Source organism: Leopardus geoffroyi, chromosome D2 (genome assembly GCF_018350155.1).
Source record: "Leopardus geoffroyi isolate Oge1 chromosome D2, O.geoffroyi_Oge1_pat1.0, whole genome shotgun sequence".
Lineage (NCBI taxonomy): Eukaryota > Metazoa > Chordata > Mammalia > Carnivora > Felidae > Leopardus > Leopardus geoffroyi.
In genome coordinates this window covers 37,197,521-37,223,508 of record NC_059334.1, presented here as the reverse complement: position 1 = coordinate 37,223,508, position 25,988 = coordinate 37,197,521, and the positions used below count along the sequence as shown (strand labels likewise).

Genomic DNA, 25,988 nt, shown 5'->3' with positions numbered 1-25,988 from the left:
TTTTCTACTTTAAAAAACAAGGTTTGGGAAATTCTTATAGATTTTAGCATGCAACATTGCTTCCTCCTCTACGAATTCAGACCAAATTCTAGCTGTAGCACAGCAAATCTTGCTTAACAAACAGTATAACTGTAAACAGTCCAACACTGATTCATTATCATTATCCCTTTTTAAAAGAAACAAAACTCATACTCATTCTATCATTAAGATGAATATATCATAGTGATGGCCTTTACGTAAATTATAATTAAAGCTAATTTTAATTAAAGTTATTACACCATTTTGGAAGAAAATAAACAACCCAAAGAGAAGGAAACAATGTGGTCAATAACTCACTCCAAAAGTATTTTTTTGCCTCCAAAGCTCGCATTGAGGGAGACATTCCTGTGTATGATACAAATGGTTCTGACATTAAGAAAAGTAAACAAGTAAGAAAAATAAAGATGGAAAAATTCTGTGGTCAGTTCACAAGTGCTTTTTTATTGTTTGAGGCAGGGTTAAAGCCTTTTATAAAGACAAGGATATATGTGCCGCTAGATTAAATATGACATTGGACTAGTCTAGCTGCCCTTGCACAGAAATCTGGCTGCCCGTAATATGCCATGGACAAAACATGTGTTGGTGTTTCTAAACAAAGAACAGGGTGGGACTTAATGCAGCTAATTTAAAGCATCATCTCAATGCTGTTCTGTAGATCAAACAGTGAAAAGGTACTCAGCTCTGGTTATTAATGAATTTGAGAGATAAAGGCAAACATTTAATATCCTCTAGTTATTAATGGCCTCGAGGATTTTGATCAAAATTTGTCTCAATAACTGTTTAACTTGCATAACCTACAAAAGGGATTCCTGCCTGCCTTATTGCAAGTCATTCAAAGACTAAGTTGACTCAGGAGGCCAGAGGCCACTTAAATGGTCTAGAACTGAGAAAGCAGATTCTTCTTGGGTCCTGAGGGATGTTGAGTCCCCAAAGACTTTTACAGTAGTGACTCTCTAGTTATGTAGTATCTATAACTTGGAAGAATTCTCTTTGAAGTTTCGTTGCCCTCAATCTAACCTAATACTGAGAGATCCAAGCCAATGAACACCTGGTCTAAACAGAAGAAGCAAAAATAAATGCGATTGCATCAAGAGCAATCAGCCTTTCAAAGACTTTCTGGAGTCATTTTACTTGTGTATCATTCCATTAAATGAAATGATAGCCACCTTACTGGTATGATTGTGCTTATTTTCCTTGTAACAGTGCTGGAATATAGCCAAAGACACAAAAAGACCATCTCACAAGCTATGGATTTCGGTTCTGAGAGGTGCTGAGGAAGATACCAAACTCAAAGGTTTGTGCCTTCTGTTAAAAACTGTTCGATCTGGTGGGTGTTTTCTATAGTCTTCACTTTCTTTTTTAACTTCCTGACCCATCACTCTGTTTTCATCACCTCCCTACCTTTAAATAGCACCCAAAGGAGCAAGCCAGCTCCAAACTACAAATATGGCCACAGGCATAGCTGGATGTATGTGTTGTTAAAAATAAATAAATACATACATAAATAAATCAGAGTCCTTGGTGCAATCAGAACTTGGTGCTGGGAAAGATGCCTGACATTGCCTAGTATTCAGGGCAAGAAGTGGATTTAGAAATGCACAAAACAAGACAGAGTCCATGCTTTTGCAGTTAGGGATTTAAGGAAAGCTATTTACTCCAGTTGTAAGAACACAAAGTCAGCCATAAATGTATGACCTGGCTGAGAACCTTCAGTTCTCTGAAAAACTGCAAGCCAAAATGCACTACCTGTAATAAAGATGCTAAAGGATGGTATGTGTTTTGTTGGAATGTGTGGGTGTGTGCAGAAAATAAGGGATTAAAATTCAAGGTGAATAAGGGAGGGTGGCCTTCCTCCAAACTGATTATTTCACTAAAAATAAACCCACTGCACAATGGTATCAGAGGGATCTCTACTCAATAGGCAAGCTGAAGACAAAGTCTCTCTCGCTTGACTACGGCCAACGAGCATGCTCAGGGAGGCCCCAGGTGTGACCTCTGCTCCCCTGTGAGCAGTGGAGGGGCCAGGCAATCTATCATGGTGTTCCTCCTGTCAGCCCTGGTGCTTCGCCGCCGCTGTCTGTCACCCTAGTGGATGAGACCTGCTTAAGGGCAATCATGTCAATCTCTATGTGACCACTCAGTCTAAGGCAGAAGGATGATCTTGACAGGCCTGGCAAAGTCAGCAGAAGGTACCAAAAGCTGAAGTCACAGCCTTCCCACAGACATGCGATGTGGGCCATTGTTTTTTTCCTTTAGTTTTTTTTCTTTATTTTTACTTTCCCTTTTTCTTTTATTCTCATGACACAGGCTAAAGCATTCAGAACTTGCCATCAGAGCTGGTCATCTCGGATAAACCTGTTGCCTTCTGAGTTTTTCCCATAGTAAACATAGCGACACTTCCCCAGGACACCTGCAAAGAAAAGGAAACACATCTTTAGAGACGGCACAATTAGTACAGCAAGGAAACATAGGTGCAGTAAAGCAGATGTGCAACATGGTCACAGATCTGGTGGGTAGCAGCAAATGGATTAAGCCCCAGGAGGGAAGGACCCTACTTTCTTGTCCTCAGAGTTGACATTCAAGTAGAATATCACCAGAGCACAGGCACCTAGGAATCCCATGTTTCCTGCACGAATTCTCCTCCACATTTCAGAGACTTTTCTAGTTTGGCCAAGTACTCCTCAAAATAAAGAATAATAACCCTTTCCCTCTCTGGGGTCCCTTAGTAGAATTTCTGAAAATGGAAGATTAAGACTTTCTAGACGGGTCTGGCCCAAGCAAAAGATGTAAAACAATCTTCCCAGAATGTGACTCTTTTCAAGTCCTTTATCATGAATCAATACTATTAACTTTCAGGGAGAATCTTCTAAATCCCAGGAGGCATCAAGCACCTACTGGGTGATCGAGGAAGAGTGATGGTGTTGACAAAGTGCCACATGAAAAGTAACAAGAGCCTCTGACATTAAAGGGCTTCTTCTTACAGGAGGTCTGAAATGAATCCTCAGGTTGGAATGCCTTTGATTTTCATCTTTAGTTTTAGTTTAAATAATCTTGTGGCTCTACGTACAGTTTTTGTTTCATTCAAGGAGACTGTAGGAGAATTTAAGTATGAAAAATACCCCTAGAATAGGGTCAAATCTTCTAACCAACTCAATATTTATTCTAAATATCCATAAGAAATTACCTGCCACAGTTATTATGGAAGCTTTGTGTAATTATTAAGGGCAAATCAGTCTTCCTCAAAGAAAACATTTATAATTACAGTTTGCTTTTTGCCATCTTGTGTTTTCTTCTTCTAATTTTAGAAAAACTAACTTAAAATTCAGCTTCACAGAGTTGTCTTATTACTAAGAGCACTTGAGTCTCTGAAGTGTGCATAACCAGAAAAAAGCAAAGGAGTGTCCATAAAACATTAATTCATGAGCCACAAATCTGCCTGTAAAAATAGCTACCTATATGCATGATTATTTGTCTCTCTGTTTGATAGTGTGAAACCAACAATCACCATCTAATGTTCATCGGGGGTAAATTAGTACTAGAAATTATCCAGGTTCTTCACAGCAGTTCTAAGTAGTAAATATTTTGGGGATTGTACAAGAGATGTTTCTCTACTGTAGAACTTTAAACATTATTCTTAAATAAGGATTAAAAATGGCTCTTAGAAACCTTTAAGGACAGGGCAAATGTTTCATGGTTTGGATGGCTTAGGACAAATTTAGGAATGACTGGGGTTGCAGAATCTCTCAAGAGTTGGAAAAGGGGAGAGGATGACATTGTTTCATGGTCTCAGACTGGTCTTGGGCTTGCTCTCATTAACTTCTATTTGTCACATTTCTGTGAACAAGGCTACTGTGGACCCCCCCTGGGTCATGCTTTCCCCTTGGCCCAAATCCCTAATTTCTGCTTTTCAGAAATTAGGTGCTTGGAAACATCAAGCCTCGAGAAAACCTTCCTGAGACCCTTCTTGGGCTAAAAAGTATTCCTTTGGCTATTGGCCCCAAACAGCTCCCTTCACTGCAATTACATAACCCTGTGGTTGTACTAATGTTGTCACCAATGTTGGGAACTGGTCTGTTGGTCAGGCTTGGCTTGTCAGGTTCTGTTCCAGGAACAGCATCCCCTAGAGGCCTGGGTGGGAGTGTCTCAGATATTTCTGAAAATCCACAAAGGGCTTCCTTAAACATAATTGACTCAAACAAACCCTCAAGAATCTGGAAGGACGAGGCCAAGGATGTTAATTTCTTTCTACAGTACCAGGACAGCATGAATTTTTATAAAAAGAAATGGATAGGGCTGTCAGATATCATAAAGAATACAGTCTTTCTCTTGAGTAAAAGAACAAAAGGCAGACACAGGCACGTACACACACACACACTACCCACGAGCCGGGTGCATTCCCTCCAGTAAACCCTCCAGTGTGTTCTGGGATTGAATTTCTTGACTCTCCCCTCTCTCCTTGGTAACCATCAACTCCAGATCTTGCCTAGATACCACCTGGATGGCAAGTCCCATCCTGGAAACAAGCTGGCTACTCCTGGAACCTGGGCTGTAATGTGGAGGGAGGTAAAGTATTCTGAGCCATGTTCCCCAGGCCTTCTTTCTGGTTGGTACTGATGAAAGTCCTTTTTAAGGCCTGCCCTGTTCCTTTGGGCCCGGAAGCAAGAATGTTTATAGACATCCTGGGGAGAGAGGGCTGTTTGATGAATGCGGGAGACTGGCGAGGTGTCAGAGCTTGGAAAATGAGGCAAGGACATGAGGTATTAATATTGTCAATGATCTCTTGACGGGAAAACAGATACCGCACTCACCGTCAGGTTTAAATAGACATCAAGTGCATTGATGACAAAAGGGCAGACTTCAAACAAAAGGCTGTGTGGTGGGGAGCAGAGCCAGTCTCTGTGCTGGCAATAACCTGATCTGAAAAGACACTGTCAGGGCTAGAGACAGGCCCAGGATTGTGTGCGGTGACAGAAAACAGAGATGCTGACAGAGATACCGGTGCCATATTATGCCAAGGATATTCTAACACTGTCTGCGGCTCTAACGAAAGCTGACATCATTCCCTATCACTTGGGGTCTTCTCCGCCTGCTCCTGCAGAGCATTTCTCCCCAGACATCATTACAAAACTCGCTGCTGTAAGTTCTGGGCAGCCCTGTTCTGTCAGAGCACTTGGGGTCAAGGGGCCTAAGGATAACCTCAGTCAATCTAAATTTGGACTTTGCAGGAGGAGCACACTCAGCCCCCTGCTATCTCGGCTACTTGAGGTGATCGGACTGCCAACGTGCGAGGAGCTGTCACCTTGAATAAAATCCTTAAAGGGAAGGCGCTCAGTCTGTGGGCTGCTCCAGGAAGGCACGGGGATGGCGGCCTGGCGGCCAAAAATGAAATCCAGCTGCTGGTGCTCTCCTGGGGAGAAAGGTGGTCTGGCTAGTGACAGTTAAAATCGGCTGAAATGTTTGAACTCACACCCCCTACAATTGCTTAAATTAAGCAAGTGTTGCCTCTGTTGAGAATCCTACCGGAGCTCACAGTCGGGAGGTGATTATCCCTCACGTGGGACTTTAGTGCTCCAAAAATATATAAATAAATAAATAACATTAACAAGGAAGGGAAAAAAAAAACACAAAACAAAACAAAACCACAATCCCATGTGTGGCCATAGGACTTTATTTATCACGAAGGTTATTTGTAAAATAATGGAATCTGCTTATAAATTAAGTGAGGTGGCAGGCAGCGTGTTTCTCTCCCCCGCCTCCCCATGGCCCTATTCTCCCGTCATGGCAACTGCCATAAACTGTGAAAATTACAGAGGGAACAGTTTGCTTGCAAAGAACATTTTGACAGGGAGGCGCTCCGAGCCTGGAATTTGGGAACCCGCTGGTTGTGACTCAGTAGGCGGTGGTTTCCGGGTACATCTGTAATGCATTCACTTGTTTGTATCTCCTCGAACTATAACGTCTTGGGACGGCAGGGGGAACAACACATTTAATGGCGTGTGTAGTGTTTTTAATTAAAATATCTGGCTTTGGCCATAATAAGTGAAGCAGGCTTGCCGTGCATCAGGCTGACATGTATCTGTCTGTGTGGGGGTTTCTTTTCAGGGGCCCTGAAAAATGACAGTGTGCTGTCCCCTGGGGAATCTTCTCCTGCCAAATGAGACTCCTAATTTTTCTTAAGTAGCCAGCTCTCCCATCACCATAAGCTTTTAAAACTATAATTATGAAAAAAATGTATTGGGAAGAATCTCTTTTAAAGAGGTCCTTTATCTTTTAAATGTTTCCCCCTCTGGAATGGATGTTCTAATTATGCAGGTTAAGTTATGACCTTGGGGCTGCCTGAGGGGGTGGAAAACAGCCTCTTTTCTTCCTTGTAAGGCTGTGAGGGCTGGGGCAGTACCAGACTTCGCTGGGGGAAGACCCTGAGAGTCCTGAGTAGAAATTCCTTGCACACTTATGCAGAGTCCAGCAAAGACCCCAGGACTCCCTGATCTCCCGGACAACCTTGCCCTGCCAGGTGCATTTCTCCTATTTAGCAAGGAGAGGTGGGAGAAGACCTATACTTAAATCTAGCTCTATGCCTGATGGTTATGTCACCACAGATATGTCCCTTTTCCTTACTGAGCTGCATTCCCCATTTGTAAAATGAAGGCAAGGGGCCAGATAATCTTGGAACTTCATTCTTGTTCTGAAATGTGTGATTTAGTATTTTCAAATGCTTCCCTTATGACAATAAGGATGTCAGATCCAATAGTGCCTGATGGAGAAGGAAAATCCAATAGTCAGTTAATCAAAAACTTGACTTTGACTAAGTTAGCTCTTGAGACCCATCCAGCCCACATTCTCATAATATAAAGAAGAGGAGTTCTGCTGGGCCTCAAAATCTCCAAGGAAAGAAGTTCCACTAACTTTCCTGCAACCTGTATTTTACACCCAGTGCTGGGAAGCACCTCCCACAAACTAGTCCCTATCCAGTTAGCTTTGATATGAGTCCTGGTCGGTCGCATTAACTTCAGATTCCACAGAGCTCAAGACTAAATAGAAGCGTGAGTGTCTTCTCTCAAATGGTTGGCCATTTGTATCTTAGCTGTGAAACAAGAATAATCTAGACACCTACAAACATACAAACACAAAAATTTATTCGATGATCGAGGATAGGCTGGACCAATAAATTCGTATTTGTAAAAGAGAGAAAGTGAAAACTGTCAATTCTATTACCATTATTAATACTAGTTTTGGTAATCATCATTTTAAATGCTATTATAACAAATGCAAGTGTAGCTGTGTGACGACAGATTTTGATCAGTTTGCGATCACTAGAAGCTTACAAGTGTGGACAGCCCTACAAAATGGGTGAGGGGCAGAAGGAGTCTCATGGAACTCCTGTTCTCCAATCTGTATGAGTAAAGGCAGGAGCTAGACTCTTCATGGGGTCTGAGAAAAAAGTGATGACAGTGTTGTGAAGAGGTGGGTCCAGTGACAGGGAAAGAGTATCTGGAGAGTCTTTCTGGCCCACTGCAGAAGGTTCTAGAACTACGTTTCCACATGACACTATACATACCTGTTAATGGGTCACCCCTATAATACTCCCTGCACCGCTCCCCAATTGCTAATGCCCAGTGGTTGAAACAGTACAGAGGACATGTTCCATAAGTATTTGTTGAATAGATAAATTAATACCACTGACGTTATTATCCATGTACAAGTTGAACAGAACCCATCAAGTTAGGAATTTCAATTGTTGAACCCTCATACCTTAACCTCTTCTAAGACTACATGTCTGAAATGCTTTCAAAATATATACTTGCCTTATTAAAAAGGGGGCAAAATAACAGAAGGCAACAGTCTCAATTCCTAAACACTAGTGTTGTTTTTATGCTGAACACTTTCCTCCCACAGAAACAAAGCAATCATAATTATCAGGCCAGAAAGAGAGAAGTGAAGTGAATCTTATCCAGACTTAAGAGCTGTAAACATCATACACGGGGCAGGACATTCCCCAGAAAGCGCATCCCTCGGTCTTTGTGGGCTGCAAGTAAACCGGGAGCTGGAAAGGAATAAACGCCCATGTTTTATAATCTTGAGAAGTGGCTGAGCAATGCCCCGAGGTCAGCCTGTGTGCTGTGCTATCAGCTTGGCTGTGGAGACCACACCAGATTTAGCAGAGCCTGCAGAATTACAGGCTCCTAGCACAACATCCTCCTTCAGTGTCAGCTACTTAAATACTAAGGCAAAATGAAAAGAAGAGAGATCTTAAAAGGTCTTAAGGGAAGGGGTTGCTTGGGAGTTGTCTCTGTGGAAGGAGGACAAAGTCCATCCTCCAGGCCCAGCATATTTTTCCTTTGTCTGTGGGCCCATCTGAGAAGCCTCAGGCAGGGAACGGCAGGGAAGAGTCTCTCCACTTGACCCAGGAGAGGGGAGAGAAGGCAAAGAAGAAAGTGAGAGACTTCCCTCCCAAACTAGCTGAGTGTGACTTCAGGCAACTGTCTCGGGTTTTAGTCTGCTTCCTGGGTTGGAATGGGGTACCAAATGCTTGCTAATCCTAAAGTTACCTAGAAGGGCTGCGGCTGTCTCCACCATGGACCAGGGGCACAGCGCTCTTGCTGAGGACTGCAGGGACCACCTCAAACAGTGCCCTGCAAGGGACATCTCCTAGTCTCTCAAATGAGTGCACTCCTGAACTCTTCTTTATTATCCAAAACAACCCCGTGGTTCTGAGCAGCACACTGCAATGGAAGACATTTGAATTCTGCCATTTTGACCGCAAGGATGCTTTGGCTTCCTTCAGGCTTATGAATATAAACACAGACTAGCCTGGTAAGTTTTCTTTGAGAGAGCATTAATTATTCAAAGCAAATGCTATTTAGCCAATTCCATTCTTTAATTTTTGAATGTAAAGCTAAACCATATCCAATGTTTAACATTTCACTTCTACTTTATTGAGTTTATTTTCAATGGCGTCAAATTCTTTTCCATGTAATTTTTACATCAAGGTTAAATTCCTCAGCTTTTGCCCGATATCAAAGTTACCAGTTATATCTTCTAAATCTCTGAGTCAATAATTTTTACAAAGTCACATTACCTTGAGTAAAATTTTGCAGGCCTGAATTGTGGCAGGAAGGTTTGTGCCTTCAGTTAAAGTTTTAGTCAACACATTTTACTAGGCACAGTTTGGGTTCATGTCAATTTTATTTTGTTTTCATTATTTCCACCAAGGTTAATTTCTCCCCATGAATGTACGCAGGATGCAACAATATGCCGACGAGATATAAATCTATGGTCAGTTTATTTATTTATTTTTTTGGCCATAATAAATTGCATTATGTGCAGGTTTAGTGGCTGTCCGTTTTATTTTGGATTGACTATTTCGATTAGCAATGTTTGTTATAAAGTTAAGTAAATGATAATTTTTATTCATTTCTTAGCACAAAGAGTATGCAGGACAAAGATCAATATTCTGGATGCATGGCAGGATCCAAATTGTGGGGTTATGACATGTTGCTTTCTACCAAGCGCCCACCAAAAAAACCCACATAATCCAAGGGTTTGGCTAAATCTACATCCTGAAAGAAAGCTGATCCAAATGCTGGCCAACCTACCCCTTTGAGGAGAGGGCATTTGGCCCCAGTGTTCAGTTCCCTCAGGGAGGTTAAACTTTGCACTGAGAGAGAGCAGATTATATACCCCACTTAGACAAATGCTGGGCCTTGTCAGGCCTCACCCACGTGTTTGTGACGAAGAAAAAACAGGGGAAGGAAACCAGTTAGTACAGAAAAGGATCTTGGCAAAACCTGCACTTGAAGGTGGTAAGAATGTGAGACTGAGAAGCCAGCCTTCCAGCCTGGGGGAGGCTGCACAAACGGTCACGTGAGTGGGCCGACAGGTTGACGGGTGACAAGCCAGAGCCTGTGGAAAATGCGCTCTGGGCTCCCGGGGCAGCTGAAATGAGGCTTGTCATTTTAGAAGAAGAAAAAGAAGGTGGGAAAGGAGGAGAAAAATGCCAGTTTTCCCCTCACATAATACGCTAGTGGGAAATGGAAAAGCTCATTGGTCCAAGTCCCAGAAGTTACTGCACCTTTGAGTGGATCCTTAGGAACCAGCCCCACTGTCCCACCTTGAGCCCCCGGTCCCTGCCCTCAGGCTGCAGATTTGTGGCCCTGTCAAGACCTGACTCGACCATTCAAAGTCCTTTCCACACAGAAAAAATATTAGACTGACAGAATTAAAAGTTATCTGGCAGCAGATGTTTCCATTACGTGAATCCTGGAAAGGAAACAGTCAACATGCTTTTCCTCAGATGTCAATGCTTTTGAAATTTTGTTGTATTAAGGGTAGTTTGAGTAGACAGAGACTGAGGGGAAAGAATCCCAGTCTGAGGGTGGGCTCACTTGCTCTCTTTTTCTTTTTTTATAGCGTTTTTTTTTTTTTAATTTTATTTATCTTGAGAGAGAGAGAGTGTGTGTGCAGAAGGAACAGAGAGAGAGACAGAGAGGATCCCAAGTGGGAGGGGCAGAGAGAGAGGTTGAGAGAGAATCCCAGGAGGCTCTGTGCTGTCAGCCAGGAGCCCGAAGTGGGGCTCGAACCCACGAACCATGAGATCATGACCTGAGCCTAAATCAACAGTTAGATGCTTAACTGACTGAGCCACCCAGGTGCCCCTTCCTTGCCCTGTTTAAAACATTATTAATATGATTGGCTCTTATCTCTACATAATGCTGTATTTCAATCAAATAGGAACATATACACTTCAGAGATCAATGCCATACTAAAGATTTCTTGCTTCAACAACATCCCCCCATTAAAAAACAAAACCAAAAACCAACCAACCAAACAACAACAACAAAACGTGGCTAAATCTTCTTAGCAATCCAAATTTTGGTTTTTCTTCTTAGGTTACATTTTTTTGTGCCAGTTAAAATGAGGTTAGAACGGTTTTTACTCTGACTTCCGAAACAGTGATTTATTTACATGCTTTTATAAGAATACTTTATTATTTTGCTTCTTAGCTTAAACATAGAACAGGAAACTTTTCTTTAAAATTATTTCTTTAACTCTATTGAAGAAATCTCATTGGGACAAAATTTAAACATCATTATTTTAGGTCAAGTCCTTCACTTTATAATGGAGGAAAATGAGGTTTAAAGTGGTTTCCCCAAGGTCATGGTACCAGACCAGACATCCATGCAACTCTATCTGTCTAGTCCAGATGTTTCTGAATCGTAGGATACTGCCTTTAAGATAGGGGCACTGCAAAGATCAATCTGACTTAGGCTGACTCTTACCTACTTTTCTGCTGGGAGAAATGGAATCTTCAAGGCCAGTTTGGTGTTAGCGTGTTTTCCCTACTCCCCATCTCTGTATTTTAAGTGGGGGTTAATGGATTTGAGATGGGCTGGATTCCAAAGTGCATGCCAAGATGGAATGCAAATCAGTTCACATTCCTGAAGTTCCCTTCCTTGCGGCTCATTGATGGATGTCACATAAACCAGGCTGTCAATCAAGGTGGACAATGGTCAAGTGGTATGGCTCCATTTTTCTTTCTCAGTGTTTTTTTTTCTTTTCTGGAGGGACTCAGAAATCTTTCACACAGGAAAGAAAAAAGAAAGAAAACGTTCACCCCTTCACCACCTCCCCCATTTCCACCATTGTGTCCATATTCATCTTTTCCATTTCCCATCTGAAGTCAAGAGCATTGCCACTAGAGGGCAGCATGAATTTAGGAAAAACAGCAGCTTTCTTGGAAAAAAAAAAAAAAAAAAAAAAAGATGGCAACTATTCAGGGAGGGCCATTAAAGCCACACTGTGCTTTTGGTCACCAATTATAGGTTCCGTAATGATCAATATGTCATGTTTGCTCAATCTATGCTGGAGGCTTTCTGGGAATGGGGCTACCAAACACCCCCCTTTAGATTCCTCTGGTCTTGATTTCAAAGACTGACTTTCTTTACCGTCAGTTGCTCTAATTAACTTTCCAGGCTCAGGGGTTGGGGATGTTTACGTAATACCTGCATAAATGTAACACGTATGCAAACTAATAAACAAAGATAAATTCCTGCACTTCCTAAAAAATATCATTTTTATGGTAGGAATCCAAAAGGAAATATGCCACCCAATGGCATGGAGTTACCAATCATTGTGAGAGTAAAACAAGTAAAAAACTAAAAAATAAGATAAAATAAAATTGGACCAATAAAATATACAAGAGGTGTGTGATTTCATCCAAACAAATCATAGCTACCACCTTTTAAGGCACCTCCCTGACCAAAACCCACCCAGCCATTGTCTTCCCTCTTAGAGTATCTGGCCCAGACTAATCACAAAAGAGAGGCAGAAGCAACTCAAATAAAAATAAATAGTAATTCCAGCTTCTCCCTGATCACCATTTGGTCCCCATCATTAGTCTCTGGCACATGGACCAGTGATGATTTCATGCCCTGACAACAAATGACCACCTCCCTTTAGGAGAAATGAGGTACTCATGAGTTTCTAGGGATTTTAAGCATATTATTCTTTTTTTAAACAGCCATAAAGGTATGACATTCTAGGGAATGGCATTTTAAATGAGAACTTTTTAAAATTAAAATCCATGATGGGGCACTTAGGTGGCTCAGTCAGTTAAGCATCCGACTTTGGCTCAGATCATGATCTTGTGGTGAGTTCGAGCCCTGAATCGGGCTCAGTGCTGACAGCTCAGAGCCTGGAGCCTGCTTGGGATTCTGTGTCTCCCTCTGTCTCTCTCTCTGCCCCGCCCCCCACTAGTGCTCGCTCTCTCCCTCTCACTTTCTCTCTCTCAAAAATAAACAGAAAAAAAAGTTCTAGAATTAAAATCCATGAGTAGACTCAATCAGAGAAGGGAGGAAACAAAAATTGGTGTCAGACCAGGGGAAATGACAGCTGAGTACAGGTGCAGCTCTTCATTTCAGCTGAGAGACCTCTCACATGGTCAGTGGAGCAAGTATAAAATGGCTCTTACGTTTCTTCCCTTACACTTTCTTTCCTAATACAACAGTCATGTGATTGACTAGCCACTGGGGGGATGTTGGGTTCCAGTTAATTAATTAAATTATCTCATTAACTCGTGGTTAACTAGAAACCTTTCTGAGTTTTTTCTTGCACATAAACACTATGAAAAACCAAAGCCAATTTCATTGTCTTACCAGGTATATCATAGTGACCACAAATGAGGATTTCTCTGAGTATCTATAGTGAGGATGATACAGTTTAGAGGCTTAGCTGGGGTGGGAAGACTGCTCTTTGAACATTTCTCAAGGTCTTAGGATCTCCTTTATATATGAGCTTCAAAAGGGCAGAGATGACAACTTTTCATCCTTGCTTCATGAGGCCTAGGGCATGTAGGTACTCAATAGATTATTTTTTATTGTGGAATAAATGAAAGAATCCTAGGATACAACTTGCCCTTGTACCAGAATCACCTGGAAGGCTTGATAAAACAGATTGCTGAGCCCCATCCCCAGAGTCTCTGATTAGTGGGTCTGAGTTGGGGCCAAGAATTTGCATTTTTGCTAGTGCCCAGTGACAGTGATGCTGCTGATTGGGGACCCCACATTAAGAAAAAATGATATAGGACAACCCAAAGGGGCTCCCTTTTTTCCTTTTTTTAAAAAATAAATTCTTGACATTAGCTTTTATTCTTATAACATTAAGAGTATTCAGATGCAGACAGAAAATCTGGTTGACTGAGGATCCTAGTGCATGAGTTTTAATAAATGGGGATTTTACCTTCTCCAAACAACTGTCTGAAAACAAATGGCACCTAAAATTAATAATAGTAATAGTAATAATAATAATAAAGTTGCTCCAGCTCTTCAATATCAAACAAAAACTATAAAAGATTAAATTTAAGTGACATGCAGATTGTATTAACAGAAGGAAAGAAGAAAAGACTTTTTTGGGTAAGTAGAATGGGACTGAACCTGCAAACCATAATTTATGAAGTATAAGAAAAAAAAAAGCTTCCAGAAAAATTTCCCAGAGAGTCTTTAGCTTCCCTCTAAAAGGACAGAATCTTAAGTGAACAAATCGGAACAGTGGGGGTCCTCCTGCAGAGTTTGAATGAAAATTTTGGCTTTGCTCTCAAGCACAAATTTGCTTTTGGGTTTCAGATCTGCCCCTATTAGAAAGCTTACATCAAAAGGGGGGAAACCATCCACAGTTCTGTCTCGTTCTTGAGGCTAAAATTTCTCAAGAGAGTCATTGAAAATAAAGACAAGTTGCTTTTTTTTTAATTCTTCAAGCTGCAAAAAAAGAACCTCTCAAATAAAATTAAGCAGACCCAGTAACAACTGGGTTTGTCATAATTCAAACTCTGCAAGGATTGGGGAAAAGACCTTCCTTCTTGGGCCCATTAGTCCAGCCTCCATCTGCCCTTCATTAAAATCTAAACAAACTTTTCCTGTACTGATATTACTATAATCTTTCCTAATTCCAGGACACTCTAAATTGCTTTCTCCAAAAGGAAAACAAAAGGAATCTGCTGATATATGAGCTAACTGAAAGAAGTTTACATTATAAAAAAAATAACCAAAAGTATGTTGTTGCAGAAAGCACAGCATAATTCTTGGGCACTAGTAAATCTCAATGCCAAATGCCAAAATATTTTCATTATTTCCTGATCTTTACTTCCCCATCCTCTAACCTGAATCAGAAAAATTAAAAGTCCATATATATGCTAATGTTAATGAAATGAACCATAGGTTAAGTAAGAATTAATAGGAAGCAGTTTATAAGAACAATATGAACCTCTTGTACATTTTGTTTTGCCCAAAATAAAGACAAAGTGAATAGAAGAGCATACTATAAGGGCCTTCATTAGGGCCAGGCTCATTAAAACTTAATGAAGGCACTAGAGTCTCTCCAACAATATTAAGAGGGTTATACTTTTTACCTATCAGTGGAATGGCCTGGGTTGGAAAGACATTGCTGACAGTGGGTGGTACCAGGTGTTATCTGTCTCTGGAACACACGACTTTGATGGCTTGGGATATTACCCCTTTTATTTGGCTGGCTTGAATTCGTCAGGATTCACCCTGTGGTGAGTTAACATGCCTCCATATTGAAAAAAAATTGCCCATGGGCCAATGTGAGCCCCGCACCTAATAGAATACATCTGGCTCTGACAGTTTGATGCCCAGCTCTGAGCCACATTCGGCAACACAAATTAACAGCGTAGACATTGCCCACGCTGAGCAGGAAGTAATAACCTGCTACCTGCTACTTGGCCAAAATCTCATTATAAGCCATTACGGTAATTGAGGGCCAAGACTCTGTGGATATTAGACTCCCCGAGTGCCAGTCGTTAGTTCAGCAGAAGAAAGACTCCGAAAGGAGGGGGCGGTGGGGCCGACTGAGGAGAAACTGCTTTGGACCATCGAGTGAATTCCATCTACAGGGTGCTCTGTGGCTCTGGGAGATTCGTAAGCTGTTTCTCTTCTGCCCCAAAGTCCACAGGACGTCTCTGGGTGGGGGGGTGGGGGTCAGAACTCTAGGAAGATGAGGTAATTCTTGGTAGGCCTCCAACAATGCTATACAATTAAAATTTGGTTTAAATGAATATTAAGGACATCCACAAAGGGAAGAAGAGGGCAAAAGAAGTCAGAATGCTCCACACTAATAAGGGTAGAAGATGGGATGGAAAGAGGGAAGCCACCCGTTTTCTCCAGAAGATGGATCCTCTCTAGAATTACTACACCTATATGAGCATCCATTCTTCTGTGGCTGGCAAAGCCAGCCCCTTTTCCCATAAGGCTGGTCCTCTTAGTCTGTCTCCAGGGCTGGGGAGCTAGGGATGAGGTGGTGTGCATTTGGTAGAGGGAAACAAGGCAGAAGTCCAATGGATCAATCAAGCAGCTGATCAATCAATCTGATTTTTGGTATCATGAAGATGGTTCTGGACTGTAGTAATCATAACAGCTATCAATAAACATCTCTTGAAAAAAGTTACAGACAGCCAGGGAAAAGAGTAATTGAAAATACAATAAACTGTTTTTAGAAATCCCTTTTTATCCCACTACATACAAATATCACCCTACATGCACACGTGCGCGCGCGCACACACACACACACACACACACACACACACACACACCAATAAGAACCAAATTCTCCAATTACAGGAGCATGTTGAAGCCCGGTTGTACCTCAGTTATACTCAGGAGTATCATAAAACTTCTGAGTGTCAGGTCCTCTCCAGCCACGACTAGAAGCCTGGTTAACAAACCTTCCTGGGCATCCAGAAGTTTCCATTTCATCTTACTCTGTTTCTCAGTAAAAGGATCCCTGGCCTTGGAATTTTGAAAGAATTGGTATTGGGGGGGGCGGGGAATAAACACAATGATGGAGGAAAATGGGAGTTGCTGAGCGTGAGGATGTCTGTGAGCAGCAAGTGCACAATCGGAACACCCTAAGACAATCTTCCTGTCTCAGCCACGCCAGCCTCAGTATTTCTCTTCACCTAGAGGGTTAAGCACAAGCTGGAGCCTAGAAAATGGCTGCTGTTTGGTACAAGCGAGGCCTTCCCTATAACTAGATCCTTCAGGAAAAAACAAATTAATCAACAGCGAGCTGAAGTGGGTTTAATGATTGCATTCTGCATACAATCAGCTTTTCCCTTTTCAAGGGCCATCAATATGTCAAGGGAAGACATATCTGAAGGATATAGCTCTTAACATCAAGGTTATCTATTCTCCACAAGGCTCCCACTCCTTGCTGGGCTGATACTCCACGCTGCCTGTGTCTAACATTTTCATCAACTCTGCAATCAATCAAGGTAATAATGTTGTGCAAAAAATCAATTAACAACGCAATTAAACTTTCCTTATTATCTCAAAGGGCTGAAATAATACCTAAAGGGAAGATAGACTCACTGAACGCAGACATCCATAATCCAATGTGAAAGTGAATTATGAGGTTGGACAGATGCAGGCATGTGCTGGTGCTGTTATTTTCCAGGGGTTATATCTCATCGTGGCAGTGTATCAGTCAGCCCCAATCCCAGACCCTAAAATTCCAAATTACTTTTAAGAAATATATGATGTGCAATATCCATTTCATATTCTCTTTTAAAGATAACCCCCTCCCCTCCAAAAAAAAATTGAACGGCCATATTATTCAAAGACAAAATGATCTTTCAACAAGAACATAAAATATAAAAGCTATAATAACATTTACATCTGTATAGCACACATCTCTGTAAATGCAGGTCATCTATTATACATAATCTGCGGAGCCTAAGAGGCCTGGGATGTGGCACATTTAAAACCCAAATGCGTGAATATGCAGACTCCTATGGGTGGCTGTGGCTTCCCCTGAGTGAAGGTCTCACCCATGCCTGCCTACTGGTATATGAATGCACACATGCACACATGCAGGCACACACACACACACACACACACACACGCATGTAGAAGCATCTGGAACAACGGAAGTATCACTCATTTAAAATGAGAATGACTATATTATTTAGCAATTACACTCAACTTGCCCTGAAACACTGTCCTCAGGAATCAAGCATTTATATATAGTTCGTAAAAAAGAGGCGACTATTAACCTTTTAATGCAGTGAGGACTGCGGAGTCCTTGAAATTTCACACTGAAACGAGATACATGGTAGAGGAAGAGGAGGAAGGAGTTTCCTGACATTTACAGAGCTCATTTTGAACTGTTCAGGACCCACATGCAATGGTCCGGCACCAACAAAAGATAGAAGGGGAGACAATGCCCGGAACGGGAAGGCTAAACAAACAAACAAACAAACATCAAAGCAAAAGCCAGCAAACAAAAAAGTGCTGACAAAATATTGACATTATTTGAATATCCTCATAATTCCTGGAAGTAAAACACAACAACACTTAAGAATCAACATGGACATATGTCAAGCATGAATACCCACATAAGAATCACCTCCCTACACTTGCCCTTCTCCATCGTGGGGCCAGAGGTTTCCCTACAGCAGGGCTGAAGGATCTCACAGCATATATAGAAAGCCTAGGAGATCCCTGAAATTCATAGGAGCCAAATGAACTGATCCAGAAAGTATAATCCCAAACTTGGGCCTCAGAGAGTTACCTGAGTCATAATAAGAAAGGATTTCCCTGTGTTTCTTGATCAAACCATGTTGCTACTTGAGCTCTAGATTTTAGTAACACACAGCTATTCTCCTGGTGGTGTGGATTTCCACATATGCCACCTGGAGTGGTGCAGGTATTGTCACTTCAAAATATCATTGCTCAACAATGAATTCCTTCTTTGCAAGTTACTCACTTGTAACAAGGACCCATCTTCTTAAGCCAACTTTCCCCATTTTCAGCACAGCAAGGAGGCAGGACTGAGCCCCAAGTGCAGATGTACATGAAAATGAAAGAAGACAAATGCATATAAACCCTCACTCTAATTTCTTAAGAAAAATAAGAAAGCAAATTGTGATGCACTTTTTGGTACAGAATTTCAACAGAGAAGTTGAACAGGTTAGTGATTCTTGCCATTTCTCTAACCTTAAGGAACATAATTAATATGTTTTCATTTTCAATGACTATATTGTGTGTGTATCAACTGGAACTGCTCCTGCTGTGTATTTGATTCCATTGACGATGGGGTGGGTTGGATTTTAAATGATGTGTGAGCACTTCTGTTCTTTCCGTGCTCTGGTTTATGTGTTATTCATGACTTGCATTACAGACATGGCTGATACACAGATGTAAATGTTATTAAATCTTTTGTATTTTAGAGGCTTTGTGAAAGGCTTCTTTGTTTTCAAATAATTCTCTTAACCACCAAAAATAACCAGTAATACATGACAATGTCTTGGGAATTTTTTTTTTCGCTGAATTTTCTGATGAAGAGATTTTCTCCTTCCGAAGAGATTTTTCTCTTCTGCTGTTTTTTTCATCAAAATAAAAACGTAGGATAAGCTGGCAGGTGGAAGAGTTACACCTTCATAGTACCAGTCAAGAACAAATTCATGTGTGTTGATACGTACATGCACAAATGTGTATTGTGTGTTTTGTGTGTATGTGTTACATGTGGATGTGTGGTGCTTGTGTGTGCACTGTTGTATGTGGGCTGTGTGTCTTGCGATAAATTGTGTTACTTATGTTGTATGTGTTTTGCTTTTGTGTGCATCTTGATTACGATTGTGTTATAGGTGTACACGGTGTATACCTGGGTGTGAATATGTTGACATCATTTTGCCAGATCAGAACTCAAAGTTGCCAATTCTCATATATCTGCCAAAGAAGCAGCTGCCTTACTGCATTTCGGTATCTGACATAATTTTTAATCTGTTTTCACTTTGCTCCATCCTCTTCACATTTCTTAGGATTTCAACAGAAATGTGGCAGAGGATAAACCTCTTCATACAGACAGCACTTAATCAGTCTGTGCCTCTTACTGGCTCACTTTTCCTTATTGATTTTAAATTTAAACAGTGCTCTGAGGCTGAACAATACATCCCCACAAATACAGCTGACTTCCCTGAAGGAGGTCAAGACAGACAGAGATGTGTGTTTCAGTCCTGAGGTTAGCAGTCCAACTTCAAAGAGCTCTAGGAGAGAAGGCTCAGGCCCTCTTCCATCCTCAGGGCAGTGGGAGTACCTGTCTGATTTCAGAAGAGCCCTTTTTAGAAGGACAAGAAAGGTCGTATCAACTTTGGCAAATGGGGGAGTCCAAAAATCAGGTTCTAGCTCTGGTTACCTATGCATATTTTCTATGCTGTTCACAGCTCATATGGTTGACACAACGATAGAGACCTTTCTCTTTCCATGTCCCTCTCTTCTTTTCCTTGGTTTGTCCCCTTCCCTTCTAGAATATCTCTGACCCTCATACTCCCTCTTGCCTTTCTTGGGGTTTCAACTCCAGAGTTAAAATATAACTGTCCTCTTTCAGATGCATGTCCCTTCATACCTTTTCTAAGAATCGACTAATTTTCTGATCACTAATTCACATTAACATGTTAACAGTTGACAATGAAATAAAATTTCATCACTTCAGGAAAACATTTTATTCTTAAAAAGACACATTTAAAAAAAATAACCAACTGAGTGCATCTTGAATGGAATTTTGGGCAAAACAATAAGTGGGGAAACATATTTTCCAGGAACAATCCCTGATACCCAAAATAAAGAAGAAAAGGAGGGGTGCCTGGGTGGCTCAGTCAGTCAAGCGACTGCCTCTTCACTTCTGCTCAGGTTATGATCTCATGGTTCACTGAGTCGAGCCCCACGTCGGGCTCCACGATGACAGCTAGGAGCCTGCTTGGGATCCTTTCTCTGCCTCTCTCTCTGCCCCTCCCTCACCTGCATGCACACACTCTTTCTGTCTCCCAAAATAAATAAATACACCTAAAAAACAAAGATGAGGAAGAAGAAAAGGAAAGAAAGGGAGAGTCTCTTGTTATATTTGAGGAACTGACAGGCCAGAAAAGGAGATGACTTGTCAAATAAAAGTCGCTATAATAATATTAGGCACAAAGTGTTATGAGAACATAGAAAAGGATTATCTCTGCCTTGGGAAGTGATGGGTTAGCATAAAGCATAAAAAAAAGTCATTTTTGGGGCGCCTGGGTGGCGCAGTCGGTTAAGCGTCCGACTTCAGCCAGGTCACGATCTCGCGGTCTGTGAGTTCGAGCCCCGCATCGGGCTCTGGGCTGATGGCTCAGAGCCTGGAGCCTGTTTCCGATTCTGTGTCTCCCTCTCTCTCTGCCCCTCCCCCGTTCATGCTCTGTCTCTCTCTGTACCAAAAATAAAAAAATAAAAAAAAAAAAAGTCATTTTCTCTATATGTATTTCCCTTATTACTTAAGTCACGGATATAATATTTGTTGTTAACAAGTTAAACAATACAGAAGGTATATTTAAAAACGTATTAGTCCTTTCAAGACTTGCATGATCACCGGATATACAGTGACTCCCAGGATATATTTCTGGAGAGATGTAAATGTAGGTATATATATATATATAGATTTATAGAGATGATACAGATGTAGATGTAAATATAGGTATAGAGTTATACAGACATATAGAGGGGCAACTATAGACACAGTATAGACAGAGACATAGGCATACAGATAGATACAGATATAGATATGTAGACATGTTTATATAGATATAGATGGAGATGTAGGATATACTGATAAGTAAAAATGCGAGGAACCAAAAGGTACATAAACTCAGTACTTTGGGGTAAGAAAGAAGTAAAAATAACTGGGACCTTATGAAGATAAAAAGCTTCTGCACAGCAAAGGAAACAACCAACAAAACTAAAAAGCAACCAACAGAATGGGAAAAGATATTTGCAAATGACATATCGGACAAAGGGCTAGTATCCAAAATCTATAAAGCGCTTACCAAACTCCACACCCAAAAAACAAATAACCCAGTGAAGAAATGGGCAGAAAACATGAATAGACACTTCTCTAAAGAAGACATCCGGATGGCCAACAGGCACATGAAAAGATGCTCAACATCGCTCCTCATCAGGGAAATACAAATCAAAACCACACTCAGATATCACCTCACGCCAGTCAGAGTGGCCAAAATGAACAAATCAGGAGACTATAGATGCTGGAGAGGATGTGGAGAAACGGGAACCCTCTTGCACTGTTGGTGGGAATGCAAACTGGTACAGCCACTCTGGAAAACAGTGTGGAGGTTCCTCAAAAAATTAAAAATAGACCTACCCTATGACCCAGCAATAGCACTGCTAGGAATTTACCCAAGGGATACAGGAGTACTGATGCATAGGGGCACTTGTACCCCAATGTTTATAGCAGCACTCTCAACAATAGCCAAATTGTGGAAAGAGCCTAAATGTCCATCAACTGATGAATGGATAAAGAAATTGCGGTTTATATACACAATGGAGTACTACAGGGCAATGAGAAAGAATGAAATATGGCCCTTTGTAGCAACGTGGATGGAACTGGAGAGTGTGATGCTAAGTGAAATAAGCCATACAGAGAAAGACAGATACCATATGTTTTCACTCTTATGTGGATCCTGAGAAACTGAACAGAAACCCATGGCGGAGGGGAAGGAAAAAAAAAAAAAGAGGTTAGAGTGGGAGAGAGCCAAAGCATAAGAGATTCTTAAAAATTGAGAACAAACTGAGGGTTGATGAGGGGCGGGAGGGAGGGGAGGGTGGGTGATGGGTATTGAGGAGGGCACCTTTTGGGATGAGCACTGGGTGTTGTATGGAAACCAATTTGACAATAAGTTTCATATATTGAAAAAAAAGAAAGAAAGAAGTAAAAACATGATCAAAAACTAAACACACATCTTTATCTGTGTTTTACATAAAGAAACAGGGGAAGGATAAACCATAGACTAGTAAGAATGACTATGTGTGGTGAGTGAAAATAGGATGGAGGGCATTGAGATAGAGCTGAGACTTCTCTGAATATATCTTTTAATATTCATATACTTCACATATTCAAAAAATAAAATAAAAAGGATGGAAAAAGCAAACCCTAAAACTGAATACAACTGGGAAAAACTGAACCCAACTGCCTATCAAATCGATAACATAATGACACAAGAAAAGAAAAGAAAGGAATTTTGGAACACAGTACCTCATGTACTGTGTACTCATGTACACACCAGAGTGAGAAATATTGAGTAAAAAAATAAAATAAAATAAAGTAAATGAATAAATAAAAATAATGCAAAGAAATATTGAGCTTTACTTAGGAGGCTTATTGTTGTCAGTGTCATTGCCATTATACTTCTCAAATTATTTTGTGTGTGTTGTAGGGTAGAGAAAAGATGTAAATATACTGAAGTTACTGGAAGTTAACGTTTTCACTGTGAGAGAAGGGAAATCAAAGAACGAGGGAAGATGTAGTAGGCAGAATAATGGGTATCAAGATGTCCATCCACAATCTGACCTCTGGAATTTGTACTATATCACTTTACAAGACAAGAGAGACTTTGTAGAAATGATAATGGGTATGGACCTTAGGTTGGAGACATTATTCTGGACTATCTGTCTGGGTTCAGCCTAATCCCATGAGTACTTAAAAAGGGAAGAAGCTTTAAAGGCTGTGGTCACAGAGGGAGATATGACCAGCATCAGAGAGAGACAACACCCTGGCTTTGAAGGTGAGAAGGGGCTTGGAGCCAAGAAATGCAGGGGTACTCCAGAGCTGGGAAAGGCAAGGAGGTGGATTTTTCCCCGTGAGTCTCCAGAAAGGAACACAGCTTTGCCAAAACCTTGATTTGAACACACTGAAGAGCCGTGTTAGACTTTTGACCTACAGAACTAACAAATAATGAATTTGTATTGTTTAAGCCACTCAGTTTGTGAGAATTCATTATGGCAGCCCTAGAAAACTAGTATGGAAAGTGATGGTGACGATGATGATGGTAATGATAACTGCAAATCTAAATTGGAGAGATCTATAAGAAATCATTAACACTCACATACATATGAATGTGTGTGTGTACACACATGTGTGAAGGATATCTGGCACCTAGATACTGGCTCCCCACCATCCAAATATTTCCACCTAAAGTAAACAGGATGTGGGCAGGAAATGTACAAAGTGCCTGAAACATCTTGTGCCAGAAAGCAGATCAAGAACACAGAGATGGTTTGAAGATCCTCTCTCTAGCCAAATTTGGCATTATTTGATATCAAAATGAATGAGAGTAATTAATTTCACACATTGAATTAAAAAATAACTATGAGTTGATAATGATACTTAAGCACAAAAATAAATAGGAGAGAAAGCTCTTATTTAAAGACTGCCAGCTAATTAATGTAGAAGCAATGATACAATTGGAAAAATCACCATATTCCAATGTAGTAATCCAGGCAAATACTATCAATGGATGCTACAAGTATTGGGTGAAAGTTTATTGGAGAAGAAAATATTCATGCAACCATAGGTTGCCACTGTTAAGGTTACTTATTAATTATAAAGGGGAACATATACCTTCAGAGTGGATCAATATGGTAGTAACCACGTTAAACCAAATGATCAATCAGCATTACTACAAAAGGGATCATTAAATATCACATGCCTCTCAACATGATGAAATACACCCAATATTGCCTACATTTGCCAAAATGTTTAACTGGAATCAAATTATGAGTGAGCAACTAGAATAATCCAGAATGTGGAAAATTCTACAAGGACACTGACTTGAGCTTTTGAAAAAACAACAATAAAACCTAAATGTCTTGAAAAGGAGGAAAGGTGGAAGGTGTGCTCTAGCATACATGAGAATCACCTGGAACACTTGTTATAACAGAGATTCCTGCGTCAGCCCTCAGAGTTTCTCTTTTAGTGGGTCTGGGGTGGGGCTCCAGGATTTTTACTTCTGACAAGTTCCCTAGTGATCCTGACGTTGCTGGTCTGGGAGTCACCCTTGAGAACTACTGCACTAGATTGAAAAAGAATTAAAAGACTTAACAACCAAATGCAAACTTTGCTTGGATATTAGATTAAAACAAAAGAAGTTATAAGAGACATCATTGGAAGACGGAGGAATTTTCACTAAGGACTGAAGAGTAGGCAATGGTTTGAATTAATGTTAATATTCTTAGCATTTTGTTGTTTTGTAAGAAATGCTCCTTATCTTAGGATATTAATGCTGGAGTACCTAGGGCTGAAGTGTGATGGTGTCTACAATTTATTTAAATGTCTCATAAAAATGTGTGTATATACATGCAGACTCAGAGATATACAGAGAGATGGTAAATATTAAAAGTGAATTTAGGTAAAGAATGTGTATGTGCATTATATTATTCTTTTGACTTCTGTAGGCTTACAAATTTTCATAGTAATAATTTGAGAAGAGATGGCTTTTTTGTGTATCTTGGCATGTGATCTTTGTAACTGGACAGTAATGACTCCAGGAGAATTTTCAAATCTGTGTTAACTTTCTTTGCCTTCTCTTTTCTGGATTCTGTCAGGTGACCTATTTAAGCCCAATAGTCAGTTAGCACTGACTGAGATCCTTTCAGGCCAGCATGTTCTCCACAAACAGCACTTTGCTATCCCAAAACAAATAACTAAGAGTGAAAAATTATCAGTCTCTGCTACTGCAATCCCATCACTCTCTGCCTTCCTCGTTGTACACACACACACACACACACACACACTCCACATATGCACTCCATCCTTACCATTCCTTCACAAAAATGTATAGGGCCATGTTTAATTTGCATTACAACATGTCTGACTAGTAAGGTATTTATTTAATCAGTTAATGAGTTCTGCCTTCTTCCATGAGACAGCTGTTTACTGAGATCCTACTATGTGCCTCTCAGTGTTCTTGTAGATATTGATACAGCAGGTGGATAAGGTCTCAGCCCATGGACAATACAACCTAGTGGTGGAAGGAAGGCAATAAGGAGACGAAATTTAAAACAAACTAATAATTTTATATATAAATATAATGAAGGTGACAAATCTATAATGAAGGTGATAAAGAGTAAGAGGATAGAATACCTCTTACTAGAAGAAACATAATACCTTGTTGCTAGTACTGAGCGTTCTGTACTCCAGACTTGTGAATTTTGGCAGGTCTCATGACTTATGCCAACCTTGATTTTCATGTTCAAAACAGTAGTAATAAACCTTGCCTCTGTACCCTCTGCCCCCAATCAGGGGACTATAAGGAACTCAAGCTACTGAATAATATTTATTGTCATTGCCAAATGATAGCATGTCTTATGATGATTTGTTTCTTATAATAATGAGCCATCTTCCAACTGCCCCATTGCTGTATTACTGAGGATTATGCAAGCTGCTATAACAAAAAAAGCCCCACAATTTCAGTGGCTTAACATAACAGAAGTTTATGTCTCCGTTACTCAAATGTCCAGTGCAGGAAGCCTCCTTTATGTGGGATTGCTGTGGTTCTGCCATCTCCTGTTAAGTCCTGTCATCTGCATTCTGCCAGTGGAATGGGCAAAGTGAAGGAGGCAGAGCCG

General features: G+C 40.7%; 1 protein-coding gene across 5 annotated transcripts in view; it reads right to left on the bottom strand.

Annotated features, from left to right (window-relative positions):
* LRMDA (leucine rich melanocyte differentiation associated) overlaps positions 1-25,988 on the bottom strand; it is a 1,047,682-nt gene that overhangs the window by 497 nt on the left and 1,021,197 nt on the right. For all 5 annotated transcript variants that reach the window (XM_045437740.1, XM_045437735.1, XM_045437738.1 and 2 more), the window contains one exon: positions 2,368-2,449. In XM_045437740.1, the coding sequence (XP_045293696.1) occupies positions 2,370-2,449 (80 nt within the window). In that variant the 3' untranslated portion in view covers positions 2,368-2,369. The remainder of the gene's footprint in view (positions 1-2,367; positions 2,450-25,988) is intronic.